Raw genomic sequence first — 26987 nt, forward strand, 5'->3', positions numbered from 1 at the left:
CAAAAGCTGAAGGAGGACATCCACCCATAAGTAGAGATAGAGTAAAACCCGGAATAACCGGAACCTCTGTCTACAACAACAGCCGGTGAAAACACACGGAACAAGAACTGCCAACAGGCAACAGGGAGGGTGCTGGGTCTCCCATGTCGGAACTATAAGAAAAAGAATTTACGGTAAGTAACAAAATTCTCTTTTTCTTCATCGTTTCTTATGGGAGACCCAGACCATGGGACGTCTCAAAGCAGTCCATGGGTGGGAAAAAAACAGAACTGAGAAGTAGGCAAAACCTAACTTCACAAATGGGCGACAGCCGCCCGAAGGATGCGTCTGCCCAAGCTCGCATCTGCCGAAGCATGAGCATGCACTTGGTAGTGCTTCGAAAAGGTGTGCAGACTAGACCAAGTGGCAGCCTGACAAACCTGCTGAGCCGTAGCCTGGTGCCTGAAAGCCCAGGAGGCACCGACAGCTCTGGTCGAGTGCGCCTTAATCCCTGGCGGGTGAGGCACCTGAGAACATTGGTAGGCATCGGATATGGCCGATCTAATCCAACGAGCTAGGGTCGGTTTAGAAGCCGAGAGACCCTTGCGCTGACCTGTGGTGAGCACAAAAAGAGAGGTGCACCGCCTAAGAGCGGCGGTGCGTGACACATTGGATTTGGTGCGCCCGCACCAAATCCAAAGTATGCAACGCTTTCTCAAAGCGATGCACAGGGGCCGGACAAAGGGAAGGCAATGAAATGTCCCGGTTAAGGTGGAAAGGAGACACCACCTTAGGGAGAAAGTCCGGAGTCGGCCGAAGAACCACCTTGTCTTGGTGAAAAACCAAAAAAGGTGACTCCGAAGAGAGCGCAGCCAAATCAGAGACTCTCCTGAGAGAAGTTATGGCCACCAGAAAGACCACTTTCTGTGAAAGTCGAAACAAAGGAACCTCCCTAAGAGGCTCAAAGGGGGGTTTCTGTAAGGCCGTGAGGACCAGATTAAGGTCCCAGGGATCCAAAGGCCGCCGGTAAGGAGGAATGATGTGAGATGCGCCCTGCATGAAGGTGCGCACCTGGGCCAGTCGGGCGATACGCCGCTGGAACAATACCGACAGAGCCGAGACCTGTCCCTTGAGGGAATTGAGGGATAGACCTAGCTGCAGACCGGACTGTAGAAAGGACAGGATGGTCGGCAAAGAAAACGGCCAAGGAGCATGGCCGGAGGAGCGACACCAGGACAGGAAAATCCTCCAAGTCCTGTGGTAAATCCTGGCCGAGGAAGACTTCCGAGCCTGAGTCATAGTGGAGATGACCTCGGAAGGAATGCCAGAAGTCGTCAAGATCCAGGACTCAAGAGCCACGCCGTCAATCTGAGAGCCGCAGAATTCTGGCGGAAAAACGGACCTTGAGAGAGAAGGTCTGGGCGGTCCGGGAGATGCCACGGCATTTCTACGGACAGACGGAGCAGGTCTGGGTACCAAGCTCGCCTGGGCCAGTCTGGAGCAATGATTATAACCCGACGGCCCTCCATCCTGATCTTGCGCAGGACTCTGGGCAAGAGAGCTAGAGGGGGAAACACGTAGGCCAGACGGAACTGGGACCAATCTTGAACCAGCGCGTCCGCTGCCAAGGCCTGAGGATCGTGGGAGCGAGCCACGTAAACCGGGACCTTGTTGTTGTGCCGGGATGCCATTAGATCCACTTCCGGAGTGCCCCACTTGCGGCAGATTGACCGGAACACTGCCGAATGCAGGGACCACTCGCCGCTGTCCACGGTTTGACGGCTGAGATAATCGGCCTCCCAGTTTTCTACGCCTGGGATGTGGACTGCGGATATGGTGGACTTGGAGTCCTCCACCCATTGAAGGATGCGTTGAACCTCCAACATCGCCAGGCGGCTGCGAGTCCCGCCCTGGTGATTGATGTAGGCAACTGCAGTCGCGTTGTCTGACTGGACTCGAATGTGCTTGCCCGCCAACAGGTGGTGAAAGGCTACGAGAGCTAGAAGTACAGCCCTGATTTCCAGCACATTGATCGAGAGGGCTGATTCGGACGGAGTCCAAGTGCCCTGTGCTCGGTGGTGGAGAAATACTGCTGCCCAGCCGGAGAGACTGGCGTCCGTGGTGAGGATCACCCAGGACGGAGTCAGGAAGGAGCGTCCCTGAGACAGAGAGAGGGGCCGAAGCCACCACTGAAGAGAGCTCCTGGCCTGTGGCGACAGAGCCACTAGCCTGTGCAAGGAAGAGGTCCGCTTGTCCCAAAAGCGGAGAATGTCCAGCTGCAGATGACGCAGGTGGAACTGGGCAAAGGGAACCGCTTCCATTGACGCCACCATCTGCCCCAGCACCTGCATGAGGCGCCTGATGGAATGACGGCGGGGCTTCAACAGAGAACGCACCGCCAGATGAAGGGACTGCTGTTTGACTAAGGGCAGCTTCACAAGTGCCGGCAGAGTCTCGAATTGCATCCCTAGGTACGTAAGTTCCTGGGTCGGGGTCAGAGTGGACTTGGGCAGATTGACAAGCCACCCGAATTGAACAAGCGTGGCGAGAGTGAGCGAGACACTCCGCTGACAGTCTGCACTGGATGAGGCCTTGACTAGAAGGTCGTCCAGGTAGGGGATTACTGCCAACCCCTGGAGATGCAGAACCGCAACCACTGCTGCCATGACCTTGGTGAACACACGAGGGGCCGTGGCTAACCCGAAGGGGAGAGCCACGAATTGGAAATGTTACTCTCCGATTGCAAAGCGTAGCCAACGCTGGTGTGAAACTGCAATTGGCACATGCAGATAAGCATCTCTGATGTCCATGGATGCTAGAAAATCTCCTTGGGTCATTGAGGCAATGACCGATCGCAGAGATTCCATGCGAAAGTGCCGCACCTGAACATGCTTGTTGAGAAGCTTGAGATCCAGGATGGGCCGGAAGGAACAGTCCTTCTTGGGGACTAGGAAGAGGTTTGAGTAGAAACCTCTGATCCGTTCCCGGGCGGGAACCGGAACAATTACTCCGTTGGCCTGCAAGGATGCCACGGCCTGTGAGAAGGCGGCGGCTTTGGAGCAGGGGGGAGTGGACATAAAAAATCTGTTTGGCGGGCTGGAAGAAAATTCTATCCTGTAGCCGTGGGAGATGATATCCCGCACCCACTGATCGGAGACGTGCTGAAACCACACGTCGCCAAAGTGGGAGAGCCTGCCACCGACCAAGGACATTGCTGGCGCAGCCAGATAGTCAAGAGGAGGCTGCCTTAGTGGCAGCGGCTCCTCCGTTCTTCTGAGGACGCGGCTTCGCGCGCCAGCTGGGTTTGCGATCCTTGGCTGAGTTAGTGGACGAAGCTGAGGGCTTAGAGGATGACCAGTTAGAGGAACGAAAGGAACGAAACCTCGACTGGTTCCTGCCCTAGACAGGTTTCCTGGTTTTAGTTTGTGGCAAGGAAGTACTCTTCCCGCCAGTAGCTTCCTTAATAATTTCATCCAGTTATTCACCGAACAGCCGGGCCCCAGCAAAGGGGAGCCCAGCAAGATACTTCTTGGAAGAAGCGTCTGCTTTCCACTCTCGAAGCCACAAGATCCTGCGGATTGCGAGGGAATTAGCGGAGGCCACCGCCGTGCGGTGAGAAGCCTGCAGAATGGCAGACATGGCATAGGATGAAAAAGCCGAAGCCTGGGAAGTTAAGGCAACCATCTCGGGTATAGAGTCCCTGGCGAGGGAATGTATCTCCGCCAGAGAAGCAGAGACTGCCTTAAGAGCCCACACTGCTGCAAAGGACGGGGAGAACGAGGCTCCTGCCGCCTCATATACAGATTTGGCCAGAAGGTCAACCTGGCGGTCAGTGGTATCCTTAAGTGAGGTGCCATCGGCCACAGATACGACTGTCCGGGCCGAGATTCTAGACACCGGAGGGTCTACCTTTGGTGAGTGAGCCCACTCCTTGACCACTTCTGGTGGAAAGGGAAAACGGTCATCAGAACTACGCTTTGGGAAGCGTTTGTCAGGACAGGCCCTGGGCTTGGTAACAGTGGCCTGAAAACTGGAGTGGTTAAAAAACATACTCCTTGCTCTCTTAGGTGAGGTAAACTGGTGTTTTTCTACCAGAGAGGCTTGTTCCTCTGACGCTGGTGGATTGAGGTTCAGAACGGAGTTAATGGATGCAATCAAGTCACTAACATCCGCATCACCCTCAGATAAATCAATGGGGTACATAGAGGTAGCGTCTGAGCCCACAGTAAAAGTATCCTCCTCGCCCTGCAATTCAGCTCGTGAATCAGAGCCGTGGGACGAGGAAGGGGAAGAGTCCCTGCGTCTCCGTTTAGGAGGACGGGGTCCTAAAACATGCTCTGTTAGCTCTGCAGAGCGAGTCAGAGCGGCAGAGGCGCCCTGAGAAGGGGGCTGATGCATGGTCAGCAGAGTCCGGGACAGCTGTCCCATGGAGTCGGCAAAAGACTGGGAGATAGCTCTGGAAAAAGATGCTACCCAAGCCGGGGGTTCAGCCACCGGGGCCGGAGGGACCCCTGAGGAGGCTACAGGCTGAGGCACCACCATGTTAGAGCAGGCATCACAATGTGGATAAGTGCTCGGTTCATGCAGAATGAGCTGACATGCAGTGCATATAGAGTACAGCTTTGCAGCCTTGCTCCTAGTGACAGACATGCTGCTGAGGTGGAGGCTCTGCAGTAAAGAATACACTCCTTTAGAATGACCCCCTGAGAGTGTATAATAAAAGCCCACAACCAGAGGTTGTGGCTTACCAGACCGGTTTTTGTGTGCCCTCCGGATTCCACAGCTCGGACCCCCAGTGGATGCAGCAGCTGCAGCAGCCAGCGCCGATCAGTGTGAGAACGCTGATAAAATGGCGCTGGAGTGAGGAGGGGGGGCGGGGTTTAGCCCAAGAGCGGGAACCGGAGGGCCAAAGAGAAATACAGGGGAGGGAAACATCTCCTCAGAGAGGAGTGTCCTCCCCTCTGCTGAACGGCCGGTGGGCGGCGCCGCACTGTTCCCCTGCATGACTGACATGCAGGGGAACTGAAAACGAAACTAGGCCGCAACTGAAGCCGGGGCCTAGATTTTTACATGCGGCCGAGGAGCAGGCACCCTCGGCGCGGTTCTCAGGAAAAACCCAGAGAACCGGCCGGAAATCACAGCAAGGTTAACAAACACACTCCCCCCTCAATAAATGTACAAGGGACCCCTGAATAACGTCTCAATACTTAGCTTATGAGACGCAGGGCCATGTCCCTGGGGGGGGGGGGTTGAGCGCTCCGTCCGGCAGGATCCTGACAGGGCTGCGGATGGAGACCGGTCTCCTGCAAAGCAGAGAGAACCGTGATGGCTCCCACTTCAAGCCAGAGCCTCAGGGGATGGTGAAGGAGCGCGGCATGTGAAGGCTCCAGCCTTGTAAAGTCAACCTTAACAGCACCGCCGACACAGTGGGGTGAGAAGGGACATGCCGGGAGTCCAGACTGGACCCGCTTTTCTTCCAAATCTTTGAAATCAAAAAATCAAAAATCAGAGAATGCATGTGTGTGTGTGTGACCTCCTGAACACAAAGCATTGAAACTGGTTAGATTTGTCATCCAGGGGGTGTATATGCTCGGAGGGAGGAGCTACACTTTTAGTGTAGTACTTTGTGTGTCCTCCGGAGGCAGAAGCTATACACCCATGGTCTGGGTCTCCCATAAGGAACGATGAAGAAATAGATCATTAAAAAAAAACAGCATACAATCCCCCCAATTTTGATACCCAGCCAAAACAAAGCCTCACATCTGAGGGCTGGTATTCTCAGTCTGGGGAGACCCACATTTTTGGGAGCCTTAAAAAAAAAAAAAAAAAAAAAAAGCCAACAGCCGCCCGGAATTGCCACATCCATTAGATGTGACAGTCCCCGAGCTTTACCTCGCTCATCCCAATTACCCTGGTGCGGTGGTAATCAGGGTAATAAGGCGTTAATGGCAGCCCATAGCTGCCACCAAGTCCTAGCTTAATCATGGCAGGCTTCTCTGAGACACCTCTCATCATTAATCTATAAGTGAAAGAAAATAAAAAACAAAAACCTAAAAAAGTCCATTATTTGAAATAAAATACAAAAAAGCCCCTTCTTTCACCACTTTATTAACCCCAAAACACCCAAGGTCCCAAGACAGTCCTGGCTCTGCTACATCTGAGCCTGGAGTGACCGTAAACATGTCTGATCTCTCAGGCTTCGGGAAACACTGACAAGCTGGCAGCAGTGATGTCACTCAGTTCATCGGCGGTCATACCAGAGTTCCCACAGTATGACCTCTGGTGACTTGAAGCACTCTGGTGGCCTGAAGTGCGGAACCGTGTCCCACACCCTGCCAGTACTTTAACACTGACAGTGCCGGCATGGAGGTGCGGGCTTACCCGCACGGCATTGTCAGTTTTAAAGTGCGGGGCCTGTCCCAATCCCCGCCAGCACTTCAACACTGACAACGCCGTCCGGGGAGAGTGGGGATTACAGCCCGAAATCTGCTGTGGGCCAGGTGTGTCTCAGCAGCTCCTCCTAGCAGTACACACAGCTCTGACAGGAGGAGCTACCGAGGTCAGTACATGCTGCGGCGAGCAATGATCACAGCCCGCCATCTGCCAGGAGGAGCTGCCAACACACACCCGGCTCACAGCAGATGGCGGGATGTGATCACCACTTGCCGCAGCATGTACGGACCTCGGTCCTCGACAGCTCCTCCTGGCAGAACTATGTGCTCTGTAAGAAAAAGCTGCCAACACACACCCGGCTCACAGCAGATGGCAAGCTATGATCACCACTCCCCCTGGATGGCACTGTCACTGCTAAAGTACTGTGATAGGAGAGAAAAAGGCGCAATAGGGTCTTACCCGGTTTACAGGGTGAAAAAAGAAAAAGGCAATGCACTCACCTGGCAGGGTTGTGCCAGTCACAACCCCTTTGCAGATGTGGATGAGCTCTTAGGTACTGCTAAAGTACTGGCAGGGTGTGGGACACGGTCTCACACTTTAGGCCAGAGTGCTTCAGGTTACCAGAGGACATACTGTGGAAACCTTGGTATGACCGCCGATGAACTGAGTGACATCACTGCTGCCAGCTGGGTCCTTCTGGTCAGTGTTTCCCAGAGCCTTGAGAGATCAGAAATGTTTGCGGTCTCTCCAGGCTCGGATGTAGCAAAGCCAGGACCGTCGTGGAACCTCGTGTGGATTACCTTGGACTTGGGTGTTTTGGGGTTAATAAAGTGGTGAAAGAGGGTAGCTTTTTTTGTATTTTATGTCAAATAAAGGATTCTGTGTTTGTGTTTATTTTCTTTCACTTACAAATTAATGATATGGGGTGTCTCAGACGCCTGCCATGATGAATCTAGGACTTAGTGGCAGCTATGGGCTGCCATTAACTCCTTATTACCCCGATTGCCACCGCACCAGGGTAATCGGGATGAGCGAGGTAAAGCTCCGGTACTGTCACATCTAATGGATGTGGCAATCCCGGGCGGCTACTGGCTGATTTTTTTAGGCTGGGGGGGCTCCCAAAAACGTAAGTCTCCCCAGCCTGAGACTACCAGCCCTGAGCTGTGAGGCTTTACCTTGGCTTGGTATCAAAATTGGGGGGACTGCACGCCTTTTTTTTAATTATTTATTTTACTGTACGATATAGACCCACCCACCGGCAACTGTGATTGGTTGCAATCAGAGAGCTGTCACTCAGCGTGGGGGCAGGTCTGACTGCAACCAATCACAGACGCTAGTGAGCAGGGAATATGTAATGAAGCTAATGAGCGGGTAGGAAAGAAAAATGAGAGGCAGCGGGAGCAGCGTGACAGTTGTGCCGGTGATCGGTGAGTATGAAGCGCTTGGAGAGAGACTCTGGCAATGTATTGTGCTCAAAATGGCGGCGGCCATCCAATCACAGTAATGCTGCAGCCAAGATGGCGGCGGCATTACTGTGATTGGTTAAGAAGCCCAACCTCTTTAGTGTCTGCAAATCAGGCGCCAAAACGGCTGGGTGGGACATCCGAATATAGCGAGGCGAATACCATACTATTCTGCGAGTAGAAAATAGTAACGAATACACTTGCTCACCACTATTGGCTACCCCTCCACCCAATGGTCGTGACAGTTGTGCCCCTGCACATAACCTTAAAAGACCTGCTTTTAGAACTAGCTCACCTATGGATTCCCTGACAACTATTGCTGAAGTTCCCTATATACTGTGCTACATATAGGATGTAGAATCTCAACAGCCCAAATGTTGTAATGACCCCTAATCAAGCCTTAAGGGAAAAAAATAATACGCAAATTTATATATTTTCAGTTTTAAATAATGAAGATGCCCTGGAAGTTGCCAATATCTGTTAATCGTACATTTGCACAATTTATATCTAGTACAATAGTATACAACAAACTGATTGGGCTCTCACACACTAAACAGGTCACTTTATATTTGGTGGTTTTCCCCAAATAGTTCAAAAATGTGAAGTGGACACCCCAGAAAATCACAATGTAGAAAAATACAACTTAAAGGGGGCTTCCCACTACTACATGATCCCATGTGCTGCTGCTGTGAGCGCATCGCTGTACGGGTCATATTATCCTGTTGGGAGTTGGAGGAAATGAGAGGAGCCCGTCATTGTTGGGAGTGGGGCTGTCAGTGAGCGTGCACGCTCAGGTCAGACTTCACTTTCCTCCTCTGCTTGGATCCTGCAGAAGCTTTGGAGCACCGCTCCCTTCAGCTGACAAATGCTACTAGTTATTAAAAATGCTATGACAGTGCTTTATAGCTGAAGGGGACGGCCCATCACAGCATCAGAAGGATCCAAGCAGGAGGATGAATCCTGATCTGACATTGCCAAAGCTTTGGAGCACCGTCCTTTCTGCATTAGAAGGTACATTATTGCGTTTGTCAGCAGAAGAGCAGGTGCTGCAAAGCTTCTGCAGGATCCACGCAGAGGAGGAAAGTGAGGTCTGATCGGAGCACGTGCGCGCACACTGCTGTCACTCACTGACAGGTAGCCCCACGCCCAACAATCAAGGGCTCTCCTCATTACAGTGGGACACTATGGAGGTCCAGTGTGAAGGTCAGCCGTCCCAGTAACCTATGGGTCTTTGGGAGTCATATTACTTTCCAATTCTTGCTGAATTACATGTGTAGCACCCAACAGGGCAGGTGCATTTAACCTACTCGTTGTCGGGCCATCAACTGTCGTTGTCACGGCCGGCCTAGCCAGTCTCCGTTGCCCCGAGGCGTTCAGATAATGGCAGGGGAGAGATGATGGAGGTAGTTGTGAGGTGTCTGTTGTGACGCCACTTGTGGTATGCGGCCAGGAAATGGGCCACTCTGCTGTCGCTGTCCTCTGGGGCGGATGGTAGTAGCAGCCAGAGATGGTATCGCTCCCCACAGGTGGAGCAGGCCCCGGGGAGGATGATGAGGGGAGTAGTAATGGCGGCGGGGAGCCGCAGTACCTATAATAGTCAAGAGTCTATGGCTGCGGTTCAAGGTTGTTTACTCACTTTTTTTGATGTGTCGCTCACCCAGGTAATACCGGTCACTTGCTATGATGGACTCTGTCGAACCCAAATCCCTTTAGAGATCAGTCCGGTTTGGTGTTCGGTGGGTTCCCTCCTTATAGCGCCTGTCTGTGGATCCCCTGGCTTGAAGCTACGAGGGGACCCTGGGTTTCACCAGATGTACTCGTCCCTATATGCAGGTGCCGCAGTTCCGATATGGGGTCCGGCTTGATGTGAGGACCCGGATCCTCTTTGGCACTGTGCTGTTGGGCGCTGTGTGGTCAGGGAAGCTTGAAACTTTCCCCGTCTAGGCAGATTCTGGAAAACCAATGTGAAGTATGATCTTCCCTAGGGTCCTGCCGCCCTGTATGACGTCGGTTCCGAGGGGAGCAGATGCACTCTCCCCACGGCAACCATGTGAACTCTTCCTCCTTCCCACTGGAGCACCTGTGAGACACGTCTGCTCCATTGCACTCCTGCTGGAGAACTCTCCTGACTCCCCCTGCTGGCTGCTCCTCCTCCCTCTCAGGTCCTAAGCTAGTGGGACTGGGGCCCCTGTTTGAGGGCATCCTGTAAATACCACTGTCGGCGGCCCCTTTATTACCAGACCCTAGCCCAGTCCTCAGTGGGAACAAGGCAACCTGGTGTGAATTTGAATGTGTAATGTGGTGAAACCGGGACTGACCTCTTCAGGATCCAGGGTTAGCATTACACCCAAATTTGGGTGCAATACTCTGTGGTGACTGAAGCCTCAGAAGTGCCACACATGCATAGCATGGCAAACCTCTTACCCCTCACATGGAAATTTCAGAACTTCAACTGGTTTCTGTCCATTTCTTCAAAAAGGTTTTAGGAATGATTTTCCTTTTAACATAATGGCACAGATGTTATTTCTGTACGTACCTTCTGCCCTTGGCATGGTCATTCATTCAATTCTAAAATGACTAAAGCTTTCAATAAAAGTCGTAGTAGATAAGTGAGCCCAAACAGATCAGGACTTCATTCACAAAAGAAGAAAAGTTTGAGTCCTTTACCTTTTCTGCTTTCTCCTCGTCCTTTTCTTTCTCCTTCTCTTTGTCTTCTGACTTCTCAGATGAAAGAACCACCATGGTCAGCTTTCTTACAATCTGTTTAGCTTCAAGAACCTCCCTTTTGTGTTCTTCTTGAATGCTGCTATCCAATGGCAGGAGCTGAAGGAAAGAAAGAAAACATAGCAAGTGTGCAGAACTGTCCAAGGATGGGCAATTTTACAGGAGGTGAAGACAAGATTGGGAGAGCTGGAAGTCAATGATGAGCAGTTTATGTGACAATGTTTGGCTTCCAATATCACCCGGAGACGTGGGTATCTTCTGGCACCATACTTACATGGACATAAAGGTCCTCCAAATCAATCAAATTCTGTTGTAAAAGAACAGCAGCAACTCTGTACAAAGAAGTCGGGGTTTCTCCACTAGGCTCCTGCAAAGACAAACCATCAATGAGAAGAAAGGGTCTAAAGTCAACTGAGGTGCTCGACCATTGGGAAAGAAAACCACGCCTTACCTGGTAAAACTTAAATTTAAAGCCGAGGATGTGGCAGAGGGTCTGAGGCTCACACATACCCATGTAGGACTCAATTAAGGGCACAAAATAATCATCCTGCTCTGGTCTGCACTCAAACACTTCCAAGATAATATCCAATACTCTATTTGGATCCAAGTTAAAACATCCTTAAAAAAAAAATAAAAAAAAATTAAAAAAACCTGTTAGACAATGTGCGAGAACCATGAAGAATTTGGAAAGAATCAGCAGTTTAGATTTTATCAAATAATCAGCAATAAAAGCTCAGTGGGAATCCTCCATGTCTAATGGTTAGGTTTCTCCATGGCTGAGGGCCATCATTGATGTGTAGTGTGGATCCCTTCTAGCAATCAATCTACACTAATGCAGGTCAGCAATCTAATAAAAATTCTCGGGAGAACTAAAAAACAAGAAGACAAACATCTGAAAATTAATTTGCCATGATCAAAGCTTGCAGTGACTGTGGTTATGGAGCGTCCATACCCAAAACAGCTAAGCGTAAATTGTTCTGTAAGGGGAGACGATACTCTGCCCATGATTTATGGCTCAGGGGTAAAAAATGATTGGGCATGTGAATTCTAACAACCTGATCCTTCCCCTGATAGAATTTATCAATGAAGAGTCAAAATGCAACCATTTATATTAAATAGATCACTAATACAGCAGAATTAGTGTCATAACCCAACTTTAATCTTATGTGTCCGCAAAATAAGACCTACCCAGAAAATAAGCCCTAGCGGAAACTTTCAGCCTTTTTGGAGTATGCTTAAAATATAAGCTCTACTCCAAATATAAGCCCCAGTTGAAGTTCAATAATGAAGTGTCCGGGCAGCTAAAAAAGTTAATTACAGGAACTACTGACAATTAGGGGTTTTAATTGATATACAAACAAGGGTGAAGGACTATGGTTGATCTCATGTCTCCGTCACTCCAGCTCTATTACCCGCCCAGCTTCTCCGCTTCTTGCTCAACTGACTGCTCCTCTGTCTGATGTCACACAGCATAGAGGCAGTCAGCCAGAGAGAGAACACGGTGCTGGAAAGGTAATCGATCTGGAGTGACAGAGGCTTTAAATCTACAAATGCATATAGTTAAAGAGGTGGTTCATTACTTTGCAATAGTGGCCACATTCCAGTAAGACTGATAGGGAAGGCATTTTTCAGACACCTTGTTTAGCCAATTCGGGCTCTGAGCGGCGCTATTGAAGTCCACTCATCCACATGAAGTGACCACCCCGGCTCCGTGAGCTCTGAGATCCGGTGATGTCAAGCGAGCCCAACCCCAGTCTCCCTGAGTGACTGGGCTGTGGGTGTAGTTTCACCGCTCACCACAGCCCAGTGTCACAGCGTATTAGATTGCATGCACTCATCTTCACTGCAGAGCGCCACAAGCAGGAGCAATGCTGGGCTGTGATGAGCGGTAAAACTCCGCCCACAGCCAGTCACTCAGGAAGACTGGGGTCGGGATCGGTGATGTCAGGTCAACTGGAAGTTGGTGTGACATCACTGGATCTTAGAGGTCACCTCATGGAGATGAGTGGACCACAATAGCACCACTCACAGACAGAATTGGCTGAACAAGATATTTAGTAAAGGCCTTCCCTATCAGTTTTACAGGGATGTGGCCACTTTTGCAGAGTAGTGAACTACCACTTTAAATTTGGGGGGCTGAAATCTTGCTGGCAGATTACCTATAAAAAGAGTGGAAATCAGCTGCTATGATGTCTCCCATATTTTGCACACAGACATGAGGGAATTCTATTCTCCTGTCTCATATTCAGAAACATGACAGTTATCATAAGGTAGTACTGAGCAGTGTATCTGTAAATCCAGCCGTAGTGTGATAAAACACTCCTCCTCCTTCCCCCCCCCCCCCCACAATCTGATCCCTCAGTAAGCTGGCAACCTGTCTTGTTTCTCAAGATGGATTATAACTGTATTTCTGAGCGAGTGATAAGTTCAGAAAAAGATGGTGGGAGAAGTGGCTCATAAGTGGATAAAAGAACCCAAATATATCACAAAGTTAATCATATTTACATGCACTATGGATTTATCCTACTATGTTAATATTGTGGGAAAGAAAAAGCAGCAAGATGGAAGACCAACAGTAAAGGGAATCTGTCACCAGGTTATCCCAATAAACACTAATGCCACCACTGCTAACTGCTCCATTACCACAGTCCATGCTGTATACAAGCCCCCAACAACTCTGTATATGCTAAAAATACCTTTTATATCTAGGACATATGGCACAGTCTGGTTTGGTGGGCTGTGAATATTACATCTGCATAGTTGGGGACAGGTCTGCTTTGTCATACTAAGGGCAGAGAAAAGTAATGTAGTGCGCATGCGCCGATGCAGGAGTATGCTCTTCCCTTAGTAGAAAAAAGCAAAGTGCACCTGAGCAGAAATGGCTTTAACTGAACAAGGGCAAGATTGGCAGCGGTCTGGGCATAATATAGGATATATCATCCACATCAATCAAGCCAAGAGGACGGCAAGTGTAAAGGGAGGAACGGAGAAAATGTAAAAAAATAAAAAAAAATGTCCATTGGACTGGACCATACACCAGACGGTATTTATCTGACATACACAGGGCGAGTGGGGCTTCTACACACAGACTGATGGATGGGTACAATAGAGAAGTTAAGTCAGTGGCTTTACTTTACACTGGTAAATCTGGTGATCAGTTTCCCATCAATAACATTAATAAATGTACTAAAAACAGAATAAAGGGTTTACTAAACTGATTTAAAAAACCTATGGATAGGTACTGTAGTCTGCAGTATTACACCTAGGCAGCCTGCGGTATTATACACACAGGCAGCCTGCGGTATTATACACACAGGCAGCCTGCGGTATTATACACACAGGCAGCCTGCGGTATTATACACACAGGCAGCCTGCGGTATTATACACACAGGCAGCCTGCGGTATTATACACACAGGCAGCCTGCGGTATTATACACACAGGCAGCCTGCGGTATTATACACACAGGCAGCCTGCGGTATTATACACACAGGCAGCCTGCGGTATTATACACACAGGCAGCCTGCGGTATTATACACACAGGCAGCCTGCGGTATTATACACACAGGCAGCCTGCGGTATTATACACACAGGCAGCCTGCGGTATTATACACACAGGCAGCCTGCGGTATTATACACACAGGCAGCCTGCGGTATTATACACACAGGCAGCCTGCGGTATTATACTCACAGGCAGCCTGCGGTATTATACACAGGCAGCCTGCGGTATTATACATAGGCAGCCTGCGGTATTATACATAGGCAGTCTGCGGTATTATACATAGGCAGCCTGCAGTATTATACATAGGCAGCCTGCAGTATAATACATAGGCAGCCTGCGGTATTATACATAGGCAGCCCGCGGTATTATACACATAGGCAGCCCGCGGTATTATACATAGGCAGCCCGCGGTATTATACATAGGCAGCCCGCGGTATTACACATAGGCAGCAATTGAGAGTAAATATACAATGAAACATCAGCTAGACCTGGTCATGAAAACCACAGAGGATGGATAAGAAGCCTGCCATACCAATTAAGGACTTGATATTTTCCAGGATTAGATCACTCGTTATGCTCCCAGACAGATCCTGCCCGAGCTCGGAAATTAATTTAGCATATCCTTCATTTTCCTCTCTTAATAAATTGAATTTCTGCTGTTTATAACTGCAACAGAAAAAACAGCATTCATATCAATAAACATCACGATCTGAGAAAGTGAAGTCACATCGCAAATTGTAATGCAGCAAAGGAGACAAGGGAAACACAAAGAACAACTGAGCGCACAGCGGCAAACAGCGAGTGCTGACTGTGTGTGCCATCTGCTGAAAGGCGCATCCAGGGGCAGCACCAGGACAGGAGGGCACGCACCAGAGAACATGCCAGCACCACTGACAACTTCCCTCTGCTCCTGGCACAAAGTATGGATTATTTTATGCTGCTAAAAACAAACAAATAACTTAAATAACACGTCATTACCTGATGATACATTCCCATTAAAGTGAACCTTTCAGGCGCAATATGGACGCAGAGCCACGAGCAGGTCTGGGTGCATATTGCTAATCCCTGCCTAACTGTCCCTGTATACACTAGCATAGACAAAGAGATCTTTAGAAAAAGGATTTCTAAACATCCCATCTCATATGCTAATGAGGCCAGTAATTAGGGGTACTTCTCACATGGCAAGATCGCTGCTGAGTCCCGTTTTTTTGTGACGCAGCAGTGACCTCATTAGCGATCTCGCTGTGTGTCACACTGAGCAGCGATCTGGCCCCTGCTGTGAGATCGCTGCTCGTTACACACAGTGCTGGTTCATTTTTTGCTCATTGCTCTCCCGCTGTGAAGCACACATCGCTGTGTTTGACCGCAAGAGAGCAACGATCTGAATGTGCAGGGAGCCGGCGTCTGGAAGCCTGCGGTAAGCTGTAACCAAGGTAAATATCGGGTAACCAAGCGAAGCTCTTTGCTTGGTTACCCAATATTTACCTTGGTTACTAGCATCCGCCGCTCTCAGGCTGCCAGTGCCAGCTCCCTGCACACGTTGCCGGAGTACACATCAGGTAAATAAGTGAAGCGGTTTGCTTATTAACCCGATGTGTACTCTGGCTACGAGTGCAGGGAGCCAGCACTAAGCGGTGTGCGCTGGTAACCAAGGTAAATATCGGGTAACCAAGCTTGCTCGTGGCTCTGGATGCATATTACACCTGACAGCTTCCCTTTAAAAAGGTAAAGGCTCCATTTTTTTCTTCTTCCATTGTATGTACACACACACATACACATACACATACACATACTATATATACACACACACACAGACACCATTTTTAAATCCTAAGTCCTCCAATTTAAAAAAAAGGGGGACTGTCAGCCAACACAGAGGAGGGTCTTTGCTTCCTTAATCATTGGAGCACAGTCCTTCAGAATGCTCTACCCTTTTGCTGAGATAACCAAGCGGCTCTCCATGTGTGTAATTAATGCTGAGCAGGGGCCGGAGCGGAGCTCACCACGGTTAATACAAGGAATCTTTGGTGCACCGGCTGAAGAAAAATAACGGTCACATGTAGATAATATGTTTACATTTACACTCGGTCTCAGTCTTCCACATAAGACATGTCCCTCTGCATCTTTTATGTTTTGCTGTCCTTGTTTCCCCACATGTGTGTTTATGAAGAGCACAGAAATTCGGTGTAGCATGGCACTGCTTGATGAAGTCTGCAATAGGCAGGTATGGGGAAGACCCGGCCCGCAGACTGCAGTGCTCGGGCCAGTAACTGCGTTTGCCGGCCCTTTAAACCCCACCACGTGCACATACTTTTAGGTCCTCACACTGACCAGTGCTAGCATGCTGAGGATGTACCATGTGGGCAGGGCTAGAGCGATGCACCCCACAGAAGAGGAGCAGCAGCCTAAGGCCTTGTGCGCACTAGGCGTTTTTGCCGCGTTTTTAGCGGCGTTTTTTACCGCGTTTTTGTGCTGAAAACGCAGTGACATTGCTTCCCCAGCAATGTCTATGGGTTTTCAGAAGTGCTGTCCTCACACAGCGTTTTTTTGTAGCTGCGTTTTTGTGGTGACCACAAAAATGCAGCATGTCAATTATTTCTGCGTTTTTCACTGCGTTTTTCACCCATTGAGTTCAATGAGATGTTTAACAACGCAATGAAAAACGCATATAGCTGCGTTTCTATGACTAAAAACGCAGCTATAAACGCAAGGGGTGGGTACTAAAGTGACGTGTACAGGAAGAGGATTCCTTCTGTTGGTAAACACAGAAGCATGAATCCTCCCGGTACCGTCACCGCTGCGTCCACCTCCCGTCCTGTGCATGTCAGCTCCGTGCGACGCCATGTCTGGGCGGGAGGTGGAGGCAGCGGCGAAAACCAAAGTGAACAGTAGAAAAAAAAAAAATGTCATATATACTCACCTGTCTGCAGGGTCCCGGTGCCATGCCCGCTCCCAGCCCCTGTCTCGGTACCGCCGCTCTGGCTGTGTGCAGTCTCCCCGGGGCAGGACCTTGCTTGCAGGACCTGACGGTGGATCACCTGATGCAGTCACCTGACGCATCAGCTGATCGTAGTCTCGCCGGCTTTTTCGCGCCCGGCCGGCTATCAGCTGATCCTGCCGTCAGGGGACTTCATCAGCTGATTACCGGCAGCTCCTGCAGCGATCGGACAGGATCAGACTCCTGTCCAATCGATCGCTCCAGGAGCTGCTGGTAATCAGCACAGCACATAAGTGAGTATTATTTTTTTTTCTACTGATGCATCTGCTGATTGTATAATCGGCTTTTATACAATCAGCTGATGTGTGATGTGCTTAAGCCCTTAGAACCTGACACATCATCTGATCGCCTTGCCTTCCAGCAAACCGATCAGATGATATTGGATCTGGACTGGAAGGCGCGGGACCCTGACCCAGGATTACTGCGGAGGGGGGTTCTTTATTTCAATAAAGATGGAGTCACTAATTGTGTTGTGTTTTATTTCTAATAAAAATATTTTTCTGTGTGTTGTGTTTTTTTTTATCATTACTAGAAATTCATGGTGGCCATGTCTAATATTGGCGTGACACCATTAATTTCGGGCTTAGGGCTAGCTGATAATATACAGCTAGCCCTAACTCCATTATTACCCAGCTAGCCACCCGGCATCAGGGCAGCTGGAAGAGTTGGATACAGCGCCAGAAGATGGCGCTTCAATGAAAGCGCCATTTTCTGGGGTGGCTGCGGACTGCAATTTGCAGTGGGGGTGCCCAGAAAGCTTGGGCACCCTGCACTGAGGATTCCAATCCCCAGCTGCCTAGTTGTACCCGGCTGGACTCAAAAATTAGGCGACGCTCACGTCATTTTTTTTTTTAATTATTTCATGAAATTCATGAAATAATTAAAAAAAAAGGGCTTCTCTATATTTTTGGTTCCCAGCCGGGTACAAATAGGCAGCTGGGGGTTGGGGGCAGCCCGTACCTGCCTGCTGTACCCGGCTAGCATACAAAAATATGGCAAAGCCCATGTCATTTTTTTTTCTTTTTGGGCAAAAAACTGCATACAGTCCTGGATGGAGGATGCTGAGCCTTGTAGTTCTGCAGCTGCTGTCTGCTCTCCTGCATACACTAGTTCTGCAGCTGTCTGCTCTCCTGCATACAATAAACATTTTGAAGAAGGAAATGACATCAGACCTTTTTTTTTTTTTTTCCCATCAACAATCTTTAATGGCATTGTGCACTGATTAAAAACGCAGTGAGCAAAAACACAGCAAAACACGCACCAAATCGCGGCAAAAACGCATGCGTTTTTGTCGCGTATTTTAGCCGCGGGTGCGTTTTTTGAGACAAAAACGCACATAAAAACGCAGCGTGAAAAAAACGCCTAGTGCTCACATACCCTTAGGCTACTTTCACACTTGCGTTGGACGGGATCCGTAGCATTGCATTGTGTGACGCATGCAACGGATGCGTTGCATATAGTGGCACAACGCATGCTACAGATCGTACAAAATAACGCAATCCGTTGTAGTTTTTTTTCCTTGACTTTACACATCTGAGCATGCGCAGTTGTGTAAAGACAGCTGCGTTAACGGAATCCGTCAAATGACGCATTCTAACGGAATCCGCCACCATAGTCGTCCATTATAAAAACAACGGACGCCTAACGGATTCCTGCAGGTTGCGTTTTTTTGACACTCCGCCAAACACAGAAAAACGTTACATGCTGCGTTCCATCCTCCCGACGAGGCGTCAAAATAACGAAGCTGCGGCGTCCAGCAGATGCAACGCAGACACTTGCGTTACAGTGCGTCGTCCATACAAGTCTATGGAGAATAGCGCAGTGCGTTGATGGACTGCGCTATTCTCCATAGTGACGGAATGCGCTGAACGCAAGTGTGAAACTAGCCTTACTGTGCCCAGTTCTGTACATGCCTACCGTTGTTGTGTGCCACCCTCCAATGCTGCGTGCCAACAGCACTGTCTGTGCTCCCGCAGCAGTGTCCATGCCCCCACAGCAAGGTCTATGTCTCCAAGTGATGTGTATGCCCCCCAGCCCCACCTGTGACGCCTATGCCCCCAGCCCCCCCTGTGACGCCTATGCCCCCCAGCCTCCCCATGTGACGCCTATGCCCCCCAGCCTCCCCATGTGACGCCTATGCCCCCCAGCCTCCCCATGTGACGCCTATGCCCCCAGCCTCCCCATGTGACGCCTATGCCCCCAGCCTCCCCATGTGACGCCTATGCCCCCAGCCTCCCCATGTGACGCCTATGCCCCCAGCCTCCCCATGTGACGCCTATGCCCCCCAGCCTCCCCATGTGACGCCTATGCCCCCCAGCCTCCCCATGTGACGCCTATGCCCCCCAGCCTCCCCATGTGACGCCTATGCCCCCCAGCCTCCCCATGTGACGCCTATGCCCCTCAGCCTCCCCATGTGACGCCTATGCCCCCCAGCCTCCCCATGTGACGCCTATGCCCCCCAGCCTCCCCATGTGACGCCTATGCCCCCCAGCCTCCCCATGTGACGCCTATGCCCCCCAGCCTCCCCATGTGACGCCTATGCCCCCCAGCCTCCCCATGTGACGCCTATGCCCCCCAGCCTCCCCATGTGACGCCTATGCCCCCCAGCCTCCCCATGTGACGTCTATGCCCCCCAGCCTCCCCATGTGACGCCTATGCCCCCCAGCCTCCCCATGTGACGCCTATGCCCCCCAGCCTCCCCATGTGACGCCTATGTCCCCAGCCTCCCCATGTGACGCCTATGCCCCCCAGCCTCCCCATGTGACGCCTATGCCCCCCAGCCTCCTCATGTGACGCCTATGTCCCCAGCCTCCCCATGTGACGCCTATGCCCCCAGCCTCCCCATGTGACGCCTATGCCCCCCAGCCTCCCCATGTGACGCCTATGCCCCCCAGCCTCCCCATGTGACGCCTATGCCCCCCAGCCTCCCCATGTGACGCCTATGCCCCCCAGCCTCCCCATGTGACGCCTATGCCCCCCAGCCTCCCCATGGGACGCCTATGCTCCCCAGCCTCCCCTGGGACGCCTATGCTCCCCAGCCTCCCCTGGGACGCCTATGCTCCCCAGCCTCCCCTGGGACGCCTATGCTCCCCAGCCTCCCCTGGGACGCCTATGCTCCCCAGCCTCCCCTGGGACGCCTATGCTCCCCAGCCTTCTCAATAGGGGACTTGAACCTGCCAATGTATTAAATAAATAAATAAATAAATAAATAAATAATCTTGCCAGCTACAAATGCCAGCGGTATGCTGGTTTTCACCGGAGCACTGTAATGGCAGGTACACAAACTCAATAGTGTTCCATCAACCCACTGGTACCCTACAACATCATTGCGAGGAGCGTGAAGGGAGCGGTAGAACGGCGAGAAACCTGGATCTCAAACTTAAAATGTCATTATTAGAGACAGACAGTGGCATTTAATTGGCTCCGGGCAGCGGGCAGAGCTGCTGTTGGAGGGAGGCTGTCCGCTAAGTTCCTGACCTTGCAGATGGGGATGTGACACATGACATAATAGTGCGTTACATGTCAGGTTGGGGTTAATAAGCAAAGCAGCAGGTCTCTGCATGTATCTGCAAACAGGTAGTCACGTGGCATATTATCAGAATCAGGATTTATTGCCATCACACCAACAACTATTCTGCCAACAGAGGAGACAAATCATTTACTCCATAGTGACTAAGCAGACAAACTAGATCAAGAGCTGACTCCTGACCTGCCATAGTATCAAATCTACAATCTGACGTTACAATTCTAATGGGCATGGAAAGTATTCAGACCCCTTTACATTTTTCACTCTTTCATTGCAGCCATTTGGTAAATTAAAAAAAAAAAAAAAAAAGAGAATTTTGTTACTTACCGTAAATTCCTTTTCTTATAGTTCCGTATTGGAAGACGCAGACATTGGGTGTATAGCTTCTGTCTCCGGAGGACACACAAAAGTACTACACTTAAAAGTGTAGCTCCTCCCTCTGAGCATATACACCCCCTGGATAACCAGATCTAGCCAGTTTAGTGCAAAAGCTGAAGGAGAATAGCCACCCACAAGTAAACAGAGCAAGAACCGGAACAACCGGAGACTCTGTCTACAACAACAGCCGGTGATAACACGCGGAACAAGAAACTGCCAACAGGCAACAGGGAGGGTGCTGGGTCTCTCAATACGGAACTATAAGAAAAAGAATGTACGGTAAGTAAACAAAATTCTCTTTTTCTTTATCGTTCCTATGGGAGACCCAGACATTGGGACGTCTCAAAGAAGTCCATGGGTGGGAATAAACAGAAAACTGAGAAGTAGGCGGAGCCTAACTTCACAAATGGGCGACAGCCGCCTGAAGGATGCGTCTGCCCAAGCTCGCATCTGCCGAAGCATGAGCATGCACTTGATAGTGCTTTGAAAAGGTATGCAGGCTAGTCCAAGTGGCAGCCTGACAGACCTGCTGAGCCGTAGCCTGGTGCCTGAAAGCCCAAGAGGCACCGACAGCTCTGGTCGAGTGTGCCTTGATGCCCGGCGGGGGAGGCACCTGAGTACACTGGTAAGCATCGGATATGGCCGACCTAATACAACGAGCTAAGGTCGGCTTAGAAGCCGAGAGGCCCTTACGCCGACCTGTGGTTAGCACAAAAAGAGAGGTGCACCGCCTAAGGGCAGCGGTGCGTGACACATAGATCCGGAGCGCCCGCACCAAATCCAAGGTATGCAACGCTTTTTCAAAGCGATGAACAGGAGCCGGACAAAAGGAAGGCAGGGAAATGTCCTGGTTAAGGTGGAAAGGAGAAACCACCTTAGGGAGAAAGTCCGGAGTCGGACGGAGAACCACCTTGTCTTGGTGAAAAACCAAAAAAGGTGACTCCGAAGAGAGCGCAGCCAAATCAGAGACTCTCCTGAGGGAAGTTATGGCCACTAGAAAGACCACTTTCTGTGAAAGACGAGACAAAGAAACCTCCCTAAGAGGCTCAAAGGGGGGTTTCTGCAAGGCCGTGAGGACCAGATTGAGGTCCCAGGGATCCAAGGGCCGCCGGTAAGGCGGAATGATGTGAGACGCGCCCTGCATGAAGGTGCGCACCAGAGCCAGCCGGGCGATACGCCGCTGGAACAGCACTGACAGAGCCGAGACTTGTCCCTTGAGGGAATTGAGGGATAGTCCTAGCTGCAGACCGGACTGTAGAAAGGACAGAAGGGTCGGCAAGGAAAAAGGCCAGGGAGCATGGCCGGAAGAGCGACACCAGGACAGGAAAATCCTCCAGGTCCTGTGATAGATTTTGGCCGAGGAAGACTTCCGAGCCCGAGTCATAGTGGAGATGACTTCAGGAGGAATGCCAGAAGTCGTCAAGATCCAGGACTCAAGAGCCACGCCGTCAATCTGAGAGCCGCAGAATTCTGGCGGAAAAACGGACCTTGTGAGAGAAGGTCTGGACGGTCCGGAAGATGCCACGGCACCTCTACGGACAGATGGAGCAGGTCTGGGTACCAAGCTCGCCTGGGCCAGTCCGGTGCAATGAGGATGACCTGACGGCCCTCCATTCTGATCTTGTGCAGGACTCTGGGCAAGAGAGCTAGAGGGGGAAACACGTAGGACAGACGAAACTGGGACCAATCTTGAACCAGAGCGTCCGCTGCAAGGGCCTGAGGATCGTGGGAGCGAGCCACGTAAACCGGAACCTTGTTGTTGTGCCGGGATGCCATTAGATCCACTTCCGGAGTGCCCCACTTGCGGCAGATTGACTGAAACACTGCCGGATGCAGGGACCACTCGCCACTCGCCACTGTCCACGGTTTGACGGCTGAGATAATCTGCCTCCCAGTTTTCCACGCCTGGGATGTGGACTGCGGATATGGTGGACTTGGAGTCCTCCGTCCATTGAAGGATGCGTTGAACCTCCAACATTGCCAGGCGGCTGCGTGTCCCGCCTTGGTGATTGATGTAGGCAACCGCTGTCGCGTTGTCTGACTGGACTCGGATGTGCTTGCCCGCCAAAAGGTGGTGAAAGGCTAGGAGAGCCAGAAGCACAGCTCTGGTTTCCAGCACATTGATCGAGAGGGCTGACTCGGACGGAGTCCAAGTGCCCTGTGCTCGGTGGTGGAGACATACCGCTCCCCAGCCGGATAGACTGGCATCTGTGGTGAGGATCACCCAGGACGGGGCCAGGAAGGAGCGTCCCTGAGACAGAGAGAGGGGCCGAAGCCACCACTGAAGGGAGCCCCTGGTCTGTGGCGACAGAGCCACTAGCCTGTGCAAGGAGGAAGTCCGCTTGTCCCAACAGCGGAGAATGTCCAGCTGCAGAGGACGCAGATGGAACTGGGCAAAGGGAACAGCCTCCATTGACGCCACCATATGACCCAGCACCTGCATCAGGTGCCTGATGGAATGACGGCGGGGCCTCAGCAGAGAGCGCACCGCCAGATGGAGGGACTGCTGTTTGACTAAGGGCAGCTTCACAAGTGCCGGCAGAGTCTCGAACTGCATCCCTAGGTACGTGAGACTCTGGGTCGGAGTCAGAGTGGATTTGGGCAGATTGACAAGCCACCCGAATTGGGTTAGAGTGGCGAGAGTGAGCGAGACACTCTGCTGACAGTCTGCGCTGGATGAAGCCTTGACTAGAAGGTCGTCCAGGTAAGGAATCACTGCCAACCCCTGGAGGTGCAGAACCGCAACCACTGCTGCCATGACCTTGGTGAATACTCGAGGGGCCGTGGCTAACCCGAAGGGGAGAGCCACGAATTGGAAATGTTCCTCTCCGATTGCAAAACGTAGCCAACGCTGGTGTGAAACTGCAATTGGCACATGCAGATAGGCATCTCTGATGTCGATGGATGCCAGGAAATCTCCTTGGGTCATTGAGGCAATGACTGATCGCAGAGACTCCATGCGAAAATGCCGCACCTGAACATGCTTGTTGAGAAGCTTGAGATCCAGGATGGGCCGGAAGGAACCGTCCTTTTTGGGGACTAGGAAGAGATTTGAGTAGAAACCTCTGAACCGTTCCCGGGCGGGAACCGGTACAATTACTCCGTTGGCCTGCAAGGATGCCACGGCCTGAGAGAAGGCGGCGGTCTTGGAGCAGGGGGGAGTTGACAGAAAAAATCTGTTTGGCGGGCTGTAAGAGAATTCTATCCTGTAGCCGTGGGAGATGATATCCCGCACCCACTGATCGGAGACGTGTTGAAACCACACGTCGCCAAAGTGGGAGAGCCTGCCACCGACTAAGGACGTTGCTGGCGCGGCCAGATAGTCAAGAGGAGGCTGCCTTAGTGGCAGCAGCTCCTGTGGTCTTTTGTGGACGCACCTTTGTGCGCCAGTTGGGTTTTTGGTCCTTGGCTGAGTTAGTGGACGAGGCCGAGGGCTTAGAGGATGACCAGTTGGAGGAACAAAAGGAACGAAACCTCGACTGATTCCTACCCTGGGCAGGTTTCCTGGTTTTAGTTTGTGGCATGGAAGTACTCTTCCCGCCAGTAGCTTCCTTAATAATTTCATCCAGTTGTTCACCGAATAGCCTGGATCCAGCAAAAGGGAGCCCAGCAAGGTACTTCTTTGAAGAAGCATCTGCCTTCCACTCTCGAAGCCACAAGATCCTGCGGATAGCGAGGGAATTAGCCGAAGCCACCACAGTGCGGTGAGAAGCCTCCAGCATGGCAGACATGGCATAGGATGAAAAAGCTGAAGCTTGGGAAGTTAAGGCAACCATTTCGGGCATAGATTCCCTGGTGAGGGAATGCATCTCCTCTAGAGAAGCAGAGATGGCCTTGAGAGCCCACACTGCTGCAAAAGATGGGGAGAACGAGGCCCCAGCCGCCTCATATACAGATTTGGCCAGAAGGTCAACCTGGCGGACAGTGGAATCCTTAAGAGAGGTGCCATCAGCCACTGATACAACGGTCCGGGCTGAGAGTCTAGACACCGGAGAGTCTACCTTTGGTGAATGAGCCCACTCCTTGACCACCTCAGGTGGAAAGGGAAAACGGTCATCAGAACCACGCTTTGGGAAGCGTTTGTCAGGACAGGCCCTAGGCTTGGTCACAGCGGCCTGAAAACTGGAGTGGTTAAAGAACACACTCCTTGTCCTCTTAGTCAAGGTAAACTGGTGCTTTTCTGCCAGAGAGGGTTGCTCCTCTGATACTGGCGGATTGAGGTCCAGTACAGAATTAATGGACGCAATCAAATCACTAACATCTGCGTCACTTTCGGACAGATCAATGGGGCACATGGAGGTAGCGTCCGAGCCCCCAGTAAAGGCATCCTCCTCGTCCTGCGAGTCAGCTCGTGAATCAGAGCCGCGGGACGAGGAAGGAGAGGGGACCCTGCGTCTCCTTTTAGGAGGACGGGGTCTGGGACCAGATGAAGAATCCTCTGTGAGCTCTGCTGAGAGAGCCCTAGCAGCAGAGGCGCCCTGAGAAGGGGGCTGATACATGTTCAGCAAAGTCCGGGACAGCTGTCCCATGGAGTCGGCAAAAGACTGGGAGATTGACCTAGAGAAGGATTCTACCCAAGCCGGGGGTTCAGCCACCGGAGCCGGAGCAGCCGGAGGGACCACTGTGGGTGCGATTCCAGGCTGAGGCATTGTCAGGTTAGAGCAGGCATCACAATGTGGATATGTGCTCGGTTCAGGCAGCACGAGCTTACATGCAGTGCATATTGAGTACAGCCTTGCAGCCTTGCTCCTCGTGTGAGACATGCTGCTGAAGTGGGGGCTCTGAGCCAGAATGACCCCCAGAGAGTATATAAGAAGGTCCACAACCGGAGGTTGTGGCCTACCAGACCGTTTGTGTGCCCTCCAGATCCCACAGCCCGGACCCCCAAGCAGCTTAGCAGGGATGCTGCAGCCAGCGCTGATCCAGAGAAAAACGCTGAGAAAATGGCGCCGGAGCGAGGAGAGGGGGCGGGACCTGCTCTGAGAGCGGGATCTGGAGGGCCAAGGAGATTTACAGGGGAGGGGACATGTACTCAGAGAGGAGTGTCCCTCCCCTGTGCCGAACGGCCGCTGGGCGGAGCCGCACTGTCCCTCTGCATGATTGACATGCGCGGGCAGTGAAATCGAAAGTAGGCCTCCGGCGAAGCCGGGGCCTAAATTTAAGCGATGCGGCCGGCGCGCAGGCACCATCGGCGCGGTTCTCAGGCGACAGCCAGAGAACCGGCCGGAAATGTCACAAAAGTTACACAGCACACTCTCCCACCATAATAAAGTACCGGGACCCCCCGAATATAAACGTCTCAGGTACTTAGCTTGCTGACACGCAGGGTTCCAAGTCCCTGGGGATGAGTGCTCCATCCAGCAGGATCCTGAAGGGCTGCGGATGGAGACCGGTCTCCTGCAAAGCAAGGAGACCCGTGCTGGCTCCCACTTCAAGCCAGAGCCCGAGGGATGGTGAAGAAGCGCGGCATGTAAGGCTCCAGCCTTGTAAATCAACCTTAACAGCACCGCCGACACAGTGGGGTGAGAAGGGACATGCCGGGAGTCCAGGCTTGGACCCGCTTTTCTTCAAAAACTTTCCAAAAATGAAAAATCAGATGAGAATGCATGTGTGGATGTTTGCCTCCTGAACACAAAGCAATGAACTGGCTAGATCAGGTTATCCAGGGGTTGTATAGGCTCAGAGGGAGGAGCTACACTTTTTAGTGTAGTACTTTGTGTGTCCTCCGGAGGCAGAAGCTATACACCCAATGTCTGGGTCTCCCATAGGAACGATAAAGAAAGTTCTTTTTTTTCTCGTTAATGTACACTCTGTACCACATCTAGACAGAAAAAAAACACCAGAAATTCATATTGCAAAGGATTGTTGAAAATCCACTTGTGACTTTTAGGATCGCTACTTCCAATAGGTGGCGCTGTGCTAGAGTTTGTCTCCTTTACTGGAGAGACAATTTGAATATTTCTTAGAGGGGCGTGGCAGCTATAAGTCCCCTTACTTGGCAGCCAGACTGGCTTGCAAAGTCTCCT

The 26987-nt window shown here is 51.3% G+C and overlaps 1 protein-coding gene across 1 annotated transcript in view; it reads right to left on the minus strand.

Moving 5' to 3' along the window:
- Positions 1–15055, minus strand: part of THOC2 (THO complex subunit 2) — a 279522-nt gene extending 264467 nt beyond the window's left edge. Inside the window, exons 1-5 of the mRNA XM_075324880.1 lie at positions 15048–15055; positions 14592–14725; positions 11011–11177; positions 10834–10926; positions 10503–10658 (exon numbers count right to left, since the gene is read on the minus strand). Of these exons, the coding sequence (XP_075180995.1) occupies positions 10503–10658; positions 10834–10926; positions 11011–11177; positions 14592–14725; positions 15048–15055 (558 nt within the window). The remainder of the gene's footprint in view (positions 1–10502; positions 10659–10833; positions 10927–11010; positions 11178–14591; positions 14726–15047) is intronic.
- Between the last annotated feature and the right edge of the window lie 11932 nt (positions 15056–26987).

The sequence above is a fragment of the Anomaloglossus baeobatrachus genome, chromosome 9, assembly GCF_048569485.1.
Source record: "Anomaloglossus baeobatrachus isolate aAnoBae1 chromosome 9, aAnoBae1.hap1, whole genome shotgun sequence".
Taxonomy (NCBI): Eukaryota; Metazoa; Chordata; class Amphibia; order Anura; family Aromobatidae; genus Anomaloglossus; species Anomaloglossus baeobatrachus.